Source organism: Larus michahellis, chromosome 6 (genome assembly GCF_964199755.1).
Source record: "Larus michahellis chromosome 6, bLarMic1.1, whole genome shotgun sequence".
Classification (NCBI taxonomy): domain Eukaryota; kingdom Metazoa; phylum Chordata; class Aves; order Charadriiformes; family Laridae; genus Larus; species Larus michahellis.
This window is the reverse complement of record NC_133901.1, coordinates 22,020,998-22,029,574: the sequence shown is the minus strand read 5'-3', so window position 1 is coordinate 22,029,574 and position 8,577 is coordinate 22,020,998. Positions and strand designations below refer to the sequence as shown.

General features: G+C 47.5%; 1 protein-coding gene across 1 annotated transcript in view; it reads left to right on the top strand.

Moving 5' to 3' along the window:
• Window positions 1-1,794: 1,794 nt before the first annotated feature.
• Window positions 1,795-8,577, top strand: part of WDFY1 (WD repeat and FYVE domain containing 1) — a 28,746-nt gene continuing 21,963 nt past the window's right edge. Inside the window, exon 1 of the mRNA XM_074591238.1 lies at window positions 1,795-2,234. Within this exon, the coding sequence (XP_074447339.1) occupies window positions 2,098-2,234 (137 nt within the window). The 5' untranslated portion in view covers window positions 1,795-2,097. The remainder of the gene's footprint in view (window positions 2,235-8,577) is intronic.

Here is an 8,577-nt window from a genome sequence, read left to right as displayed (position 1 = left end):
GGTGGGTGGTCCCCGCTGCAGGGACATGGTGCCCGCTCCCCTCGTCCTGGCGGCACAACCGCCCCCACTGCGCTGCCCTGAGCCCCCGTCCGCTTTGGGATGGGAGTGGTTTCTTAGGGCCAGGACAGGCAAGCGTAAGCCCGAGCCCAGGCGGGGCTCAGTGCTGGTGGCAGAGTCCTGCTGTCCCCAGCATGTCCCAGGGCTGTGGCCATCGAATGCCCATCAGGGCGAAGCCTGACCTGAAGCAGCTGCTGCTGCTGAGCTGGCTGGGGAAGCCCCAGCTCTGCTCAGCAAGGTGCTGCTCGTTAGCCAAACGACCGTGCCACTTGTTTTTCTTCCAGGGGTGGCAGATGTGCAGAGACCAGAGGAAAGAAAGTGGAGGTGTGAAGAGGAAGAGATGTATATAGTTGTGTATAGTTGTGTTTTGTAGTTGGTTGTGTTGTTCTTAGTAGTTGTAGGCAGTTGTGGTGTTGTTAGTAGCTGTAGGTAGTTGTGTTGTTGTTAATAAAGAGTTGTGTTCATGTTTTTCACACCCAAGCTCTGTGTGCATTTATTGGGAGCTGCGGCCTTTGCAGAGTTGTGGTTCCAGTGTCTCGGGGCTGGAGGGGGCTGGGGGCGCTTTCACGGCCGCCCCGGGGGCAGGGGCTCCCTGCGCACAGATGGGGTGCGGCTGATGGAGGGGACGGCCCTGGGCGCCAGCGGGGTTCATGGGCTGCTGGAGAGTGGTGTCCCCAGCAGCCAAGGGGTCCCCAGCCAAGCGTGAGCTCTGCTGTGACCGACCCCTGCCGTGATGCCAGCAAAGCAGGCAGGAAACCTTCTGCTGCCCTTGCTGCTGGAGGGAAAGGAAAGGGACGGACGGGGCATGAGCCAGGATGAGGCCCCACAGATGCAAAATCCCAACTAATCCCCTGAGGGCCATGACATCCTTGGGAATGGCTGGTATAAGGATGAGGGGAGAACATGGAGTGGGCAGCACAGCCCGGGACGGGGGAGGTTGTGAGGGGTTTCGAGGAGGGCGATCTGGGAAACCCAGCAAAGCAGATAAAATTCCTCTCTTGGGGCAGTTCAGGGGAAAGATAGGTGCTGTCTGCTGCCTTCCTCCAGGATCCTGGGGGATCCTCATTCATCTGCACTGGCTGCAGGTGTGTGACGTGGTTTGTGGTGGTTTATGAAACAGTATGATCCCCAGCACCGTGCTCCGGGAGGTTGGTCCTCACCTCATCTTGTCGCTCAGCTCTTTGGGCACAGTTCTGTCTGGGACGTCCTGAGCAGAAATAGCTTTGCCCAGCTCACAGTTAGGATTTTCATGTAAGGTTAGTGTGTGTGCGTTGGTTATATCCAGACGTGCTGTTGTTCAAATATTTACATTTTTGTTACACCTGGGATTAGAAGCTACATCTCTGCTCACGGAGAAGGGTCCTGACCAGCTCCAGTAACCTCTCCACCAGGCCCTGGTTAGTCCCGAGGAGCAGGAGCTCCTCCGGTTCAAGCTGGGCCCCAAAGGTGAAGCACCACCATGGTTCCAAGAGAGACCAAAAAACTAGCACTGAGGGGAGGAATTCTGCTGTTGATCAACCCACACGCGCTGGGCACCGATACAATAACCAGCACAATCCAGCTGCTTAAGAAGTCAGAGGATAAAGGCTTACAGCTGCTTGTATTTTAAAAGACATAAAGAAACTAGCTAATAGATTTCCTGGGACTACACATCCTTCCTCAGTCCATATCCCCCCGTTAATTACTCCAAGTGGAATATCCTTTTCTTTACTGCCTTACCACGGCTGCGGGCCAGCCGGGCACGGGCAGAGAGCGGTGGGCTCCTCGGGCCCCGGGGTGATGGAAATACCTGTATTTAACAAGCCCCCCAAGAGTGCACGGGGAGAGGACAGCCCCGAGCTGGATCTCCTTTTCCTGCTCTTCCACGACGTACGGCCCCGCGCGGCTCTTCTACTCTAGAGACTACGCCTGCCCCGGCTTGCGCCGCTACACGGGGCACCTCGGCCCGGCGGGGCGGCGCCGCTACACGTAGCGTTACGGCGGCGGCCGGGCTCTCCCCGCGCCGTCAGCTGACGGGCGGCGGGCCGGTCCCGCGGCAACATGGCGGCTGAGATCCACTCCCGGCCGCAGAGCAGCCGGCCCGTCCTCCTCAGCAAGGTCGAGGGGCATCAGGACGTGGTGAGCGCCGCGCTCCTCATCCCCAAGGAAGACGGGGTCATCACGGCCAGCGAGGACAGGTAAGCGGAGGCCGCCGAGGCGCTTCACGGGGCTGTGAGGCCGCCTCAGGGCCCGCTCCCCGATGGGGGCTTGGCCAGGGGCTGGGCCGGGCAGGGTAGGCCCGGGCGGCTCCTTGGTGGAGGGTCCGCTCCGCTCTCTCGGCGGTCTCCCTCCGTGCGGGGCTGGGGCTGAGACCCCCCGGCCTCAAAGCCCACCAGTCCCGGAGCCTCCATCTCCCCGATCCCGGGGCCCCCCGAAGCGGGGGAGCAGGGGGAGGTGGCAGCCGGCGGGAGGTGGCTGAGCCCGGGAAGTGTAGCGCTGGGGAGAGAGGTGTGAGGCGGGGGGGCAAAAAAAGTCCGTTTTTACGCGCTAACTTTGCCAAGAGGCACACAGCCATGACTCTTTGCCTGGAGCCACAAGGAAGTAACCGAAGCTGCAGTTCCAGGGAGGAAAATAAGCGGAGCTGCCTTCATGGCCGCCGAGGGAGGCAGCGGCTCGGCCCGCGGGGCTGCAGACAGCCTTCCCCCACCCGTAGGAAAAGGTGCTTGTGCACCACAGCAGTGTGTTCCAGCCCCCGCCAAGGACATGGGAAAGTACAACTCGTTCATGTGTGTAAAAGGGTTCTGTAGTGAGCAGAAACAAAAATGCGGGAATGTGTTCTCCCTTGCCCTCAGCTGTGCTGGCTGAACCACTTGAGGGTACATCACTGCTTCCGCTGTCTGTCAGGAGAGTTTAGAGCTCCCCGAGCTGCTTCAGTCCCAACAAGCCCATTCTGAAGGTCTCAAACCTGCTTCATTCTGGCTGAAACAGTTCAGGGAGTGAGTTAGCAGATCTGCAGGAGAGGCAGTGATGGGCCACTGAGGACAAGGGTTTCTGGGTGGAAGGGAAAATGTCTTCAGAGTCTAATCCTGATCCTCAGCACTGGCTCACAAAGCATGTGAAACATCTGTCACGAAAGCTGGTAATGTCATTAAGCAGTTATTCAGACCAAATGAAAGCGGAAATGAGGAAGGAGGTAGCATAGGGGGTTGTTGACTAGGAGAGAGCTGAGGGGTCTGCAGTGTAGTGGTGAGAGCTGGAATTTCCCCCGTGCTGCCTGGAAAGTAACTTTTTGAATGTGAAGAGCAGTAGGAGATGCTTCTTAAGAGCTCCTGTCCAGAAACTGTGGCAGTGATTGAAAGGAACATGTTAAAGTATGCAAGTGCATTCTTTGAGAGATGGCTTGGTGGAGAGATAATTTTACTGTTGTAACGTGAAGCTCTTAAACCTGAATTTGCATTAATTTTTGCATGAGTTCTCATTTGAAAAGCCTGACCTTGAGAGTAACAGTAGGTTATGAGCACTGAAAGTCAGCAGAGCCGTGGTGTTACCTGAACTAATGAACTGTCTTTTTTGATATTTATTATTAGGTCAAAAAGAGCAAACACAGCAGATAGCAGCAGCATATTCTAAGTTTAAAGCTTACTATTAGCCATGGCATTCAGGATTTGGGAGAGAGGGGAAGAGATCAAGTGCAAAGGATGTGAACTTGTCCTGACTGAAGTAAGGTTTACCAGATATTGTTAGTTTTTAGTTAGCTGGCGTTAAAGCAATAAAATTTGTGTAGGACATGTCACGGTGCTCTTATGCAGATCAGGTAGAAACACTGTCAAATTTGTCATACTTCTCAGTGATCTGGTAACGTCAATATGATATTAAAAATGTGAAACTGTAGCTGCAGTTATTGAAGTGGATTATCAGCACTTCTGAGAAATCAGAAAGTGCTGGTCTGTTTTGACTTCCTGTCGAGAGGTGGTAAGAATGTGTTTTTTGTTGGCATGCTAGGAATTGTTTTCAAGTGCCAGTTGAACTCGGTAGAAAACAGGCAGTAGAAGTAGTTGAATTTGGAAGACTTAATAAGTGGTTCTTTAAAGTGACTGATTGGATTCTGCCCCCTTCCTTCCCCGCCCCCGAAGAGAAGATAAGCACACTTAATTCTTATATGACCTATGAGTTATCATCACTGAATTCTAAAAGCCTGATATACAAATGCTGTAAGTTTGGGGTAACTGAAGCCAAATATTTCCTGATGTTGTTTAAAGGGTATTTGAAAATATTTTTCTGAAGCATTTGGAGCCAGGCTCCTGTTCCTCAAAGATGTTTTTTTCAGCCATCAGATTGGGTGTCTGTTGTAAAAGGCCATCAAAGTGCTCTTAAGTGCGCCAATATTAGTGTTAGGGTTGTACCATCAACTTCTAGCATGTGATAGAAATCTTGATGTTCTGTCCCAAGCTTCCAGAATGCTGGAGTTTTGGGTGCTGGAAGCATCCAGCACAGCATTAGCATGATCAGAGGATAAAAGGCATATGTGCTTCTCAAACTGTACGGTTAGATAGTGGCATATTAAATATTTTCATGCTCTTAGACATCATAGTGTGCAGTGTGTGCGCTGAACGGTGGGTATTTAAGGGAAACAGAGTTTTGTGATTCCAGAGAACAGCACCTGCCTATTCAGAGCTTGATTTTGCAATTTAGTAGGACTTCTTAGAGTTTAAAATGCAGTTTCCTGCCTGGTAAAGAGGTAAACGGCGTCCTTCACTGTAGTAATACCTACCAAAAAGCAGCAGGATTTAAATCTTGACCCTTCGAAGCAGTAGTAGATACTGCTCATTGTTGAACTGTGGCAGTAATTGTACCTAGCTTACCTAGCTTGCTGCAAGCAGTGATGCTTGGATGTGTTAGAGGTGTTTTCTAGCTTTGAAAGATGGTCTTGGTTGGTCTCTTCCCTTTGTGTGGAAATGGCTTTCTGTACTATATGCTGGATAACAAGTTTTGAATGGGACTGAGCAGCTTCCTTTGTATTCCGCTTTTGTCTGCAGTTATTCTGATACTGTCTTAGTACTGTGCAGGGTGAAGTGGGATGTACCCACTTTTTGGATGATAGTGTGGGCTGAATCTTAACATGTTTGTGTTCAGTTTGTTGTGATGCCCTTCTTAAAGGAGAGAAGAGGAAATGGCAATCTTTAAGAGTTCATATCTGAGTTAAACCTGAACAGAATTTCATGGTGCAGCCTTGCAGAGGTTTGTCTGTAACAGCCAATGCCTGCCTCTAAACTTCAAGGTCTAATGCTGAAGGTTAGCAGTTTGTGTGCTCAGGCTGCGTTGATAAGACCCAAGGATGCAGCTGCATCGTTATGTGGGCAAGTTCTGGTGGCAGATACGGACCAATGCAGAGAGCAGAGACTGTTACCCACCTTTGGCGTGTATAAATTTCTAAGAGAAGCTTTGGACTCTAGATAACACTCATGTAGCCTGCCTTACGGTGGGAGTTTACTTAGATCTTTAAGCTTTCAGAAACTGTTGCACTGTATTACCTCTAATCTAGGATACCTCCTACAGCAGATCAAAGCCTACTCATATATCCGTCACCTGCAGTTTAGCATGTTGGCAAACTTCTTTCTCTCCTGTTTGTTCGCTAAAAATGGGGTGTAGGTGTTAATACTGCATAACAGATTATGCTGCTAGCAGCAAGCAAAGTACAGAGTTCAGGAAGTGAAAGAGCTGCTGTGTACAACCCCTTTGAGCAGTATACTAAAAGAGTAGGGCCAAAGTATTTTTGATTAAATCTTAATACAGCTAAGGCTGTCAGGTATTTCATAATAACCAGTCAGAGGAATGTGTTTACAAGTTCAGGAGCGAGGAAAACATTGATGCACAAACATTCTCCAGGAACATTGTAGATTATCCTCTTATTAGAGGAGTTGTAGTTCTTTCTATTTTAGGTGATATTTCCTAGAATGAGAAGTAATGGTTCTATTCTTTTTGAGGGCACAAAAGCTGCAATAGTAGATCTGTGAATACCAATAAGAATCTAGCTCTTTTTTTTAAGTTTTGAAGCCAGAAAAGGAAGCTAGAATACCTGCAGGAGTTAAATAGTTGATTTTCCCAATCTAATTTTTCAGCAGGAGGCTTGCCATCTGTGAAGCTTTCTCAGAACTTACCTAGAAAGGATGATTAACTCTGTCTCCCTATAGGCATCTTGCCTGACCCTGGCTCCAAGATGATGATTGGAATCCTTGCAGTGTGTCCCTCAGCCTGGGCAGCCACCTCAGGTACCAGCTGTGAGATAGATCCATCTGCTCCAGGCTGGTTTGTGTTTTCTCAGAGCTGAGATAGGCCAGTGTGGGCTGCACAGATCTGTGATACTGTCAGGTCTCTGGACTTTGCCTTGCTGTCCTTGTTGTCAGCAAACAAATAACTAAGGCAAGATGAGTGTTGCCCAGCTGTAGCTGGGGATGCTGGGGGACGATACAAGACGCTAAATGCAAGATGATGGTATTCTATTTACCACAGGCACGTCTCTAGAGTCACTAGCACATCTGAATGCTGGTATTCTGTGACTTGTCAGCAGCTGCTATTGCTTTGGAGCTGCTGCTTAAATTGCAGTATTAGGGCTTTTTTTCAGTTATGGAACTTGAATATTTGTCAGAACTAATGTCTTAGCAGAAATTCGATAAAAGCATCAACTGCAAGCTGTGACCTTGAGCTTACATTGCACTGTGATTAAACTGGATTCCTAACGGTGTTTTGGGAAGGCAGTCAATAGCAGTCTAAATACTTCTGGTTTATTTTGACTACCAGAAAAATGCAGTCTTATGTTTTTGATGGGAAAGCAATTGTCAGTGATTGATTTCAGATAGGAAAGCAAGTCTTAGTGGTTTTAAGGTGTTGGGAAGATGAAGTGCTTGGACCAGGGCTGGTATAGTTGCACAGTACTTGCAGCAGTGCTTGTGTTGTAACAAGTTTGGATTTGCCTGCTAATGTTCCCTCACTCCTTTCTCCCAGACATGCACACATTTGGCTTTTAGGGGGCATCTTATGTGGCACGAGCACAAATGCTAAATGCTGACGGATTTTCTTGCCTCTCAAACCCCAAGTTTTTTTTATTTCCAGCACTGTTGGGTGCTTACTCACTCTGTAAAAGAAACAGCAATTGAGGACAATAGAAATCCTTAAGGCCACACTCAGTATTACTTAAAGATGGCTTTAGTGTGTGTTTCTTTATATTATGTAAAATAACCCAACCAAACAAAACCCCCACTTTGAATTACTCTTCTATAAATGTGCATGCTTTACAGCTGAAAGCAACTTCTGGTTCAATAGTCAAGGTTAGGGAAGTTTGGAAGGCTTTTTAAATCTTGTTTTACTTCCTCCTGCCACTTTCAGATATCTGAGTCTACTGTAACTTAAAAAGTATGTATCTATCTCTGAGTGCTCTTTAGTGAGTTTCGACATTTTTATGTCCTTACTGAGACTGCTGTCAAACAAACCTGTGTCTTTCTAGGCCCCAAATGGGGAATGCCTAAGGAAAGGTGAGTGATAGCCAGCTCTTCTCAGGTACTGGGCACAGGCCTCTCCATTAAATAAAGACCAAGTTTTGAGAAAAGTGCTAAAGACTCTAGGGTTGTTATGGCAATTTTTATAATAAAACTTTCGTGGTAGAAGACAACTGTGGAAGTGCCATTGCTGGAGGACTTCTCTGGTTCTTTAAGCTAGAACTGGTATTTCACAAATTAGTTTGTCCTAACAAAAGGAGATGCGCCACAATGAGAGATCTGTAGAAGAGAGAATCGAGGAGAAGGTTATTAATTGAGAAGGTTATTAATCGAGGCACAGGTTATTTGCTGACTACTGTGAAACGATCTCTTCAAATTTTGCTCTGTCAGAGCTTTGTATAAAGCTGTCAGCTTATCTGTGCAAGCATGAGGCTAGCGAAGTCTAAATCTTACTTAAACCAAAATAAGAAGCTTTCAGAAGTTAATTTTGCTAACTCTTGCAGCTGTTTGCTTAGGTTCTCAACTTCAGTGAGGGACTGTATTGTTGATGATCAGTGCACAAACTATACTTCTAGGACATTATTTTCTTAGAAAAAGCAAACCCTTGCTTCCTTTATATTAATTCCTAGTTTGATGTGATTGACCAGAATACTACAAGGAAACAAAGTCTACTTTGGGAAAATGCATGATCTCAATCACTATAATACGTCCTAGTTTTTTTTATATCAAAAGTAATTACATGATTTTTGGCTAGAAGTTGAAGAGTTGAATTAGTAAGAGTGGAAGCTACCATCCAAGAAGCTCAGAACAGTTTGAGTATGATGGAGCTGCTTTAAAAAGCAGATTAAAAATCCATTATAATGCAGAGGTGCTAACCTATGCTACTATTGGCATTTGCATCATAAGAATGACTTGAAAGCATTGTTTTTTTCCTTCTCTCATGTTACTAAGAAGTAGCAGCTGCTCTTCTGAAGTGTTAACTTTCTGATTGTGAGGGTGAGTATGGATTACTGGAAAGAGGAAGTGAAAGCTTTTAAGAGAGAGTCTT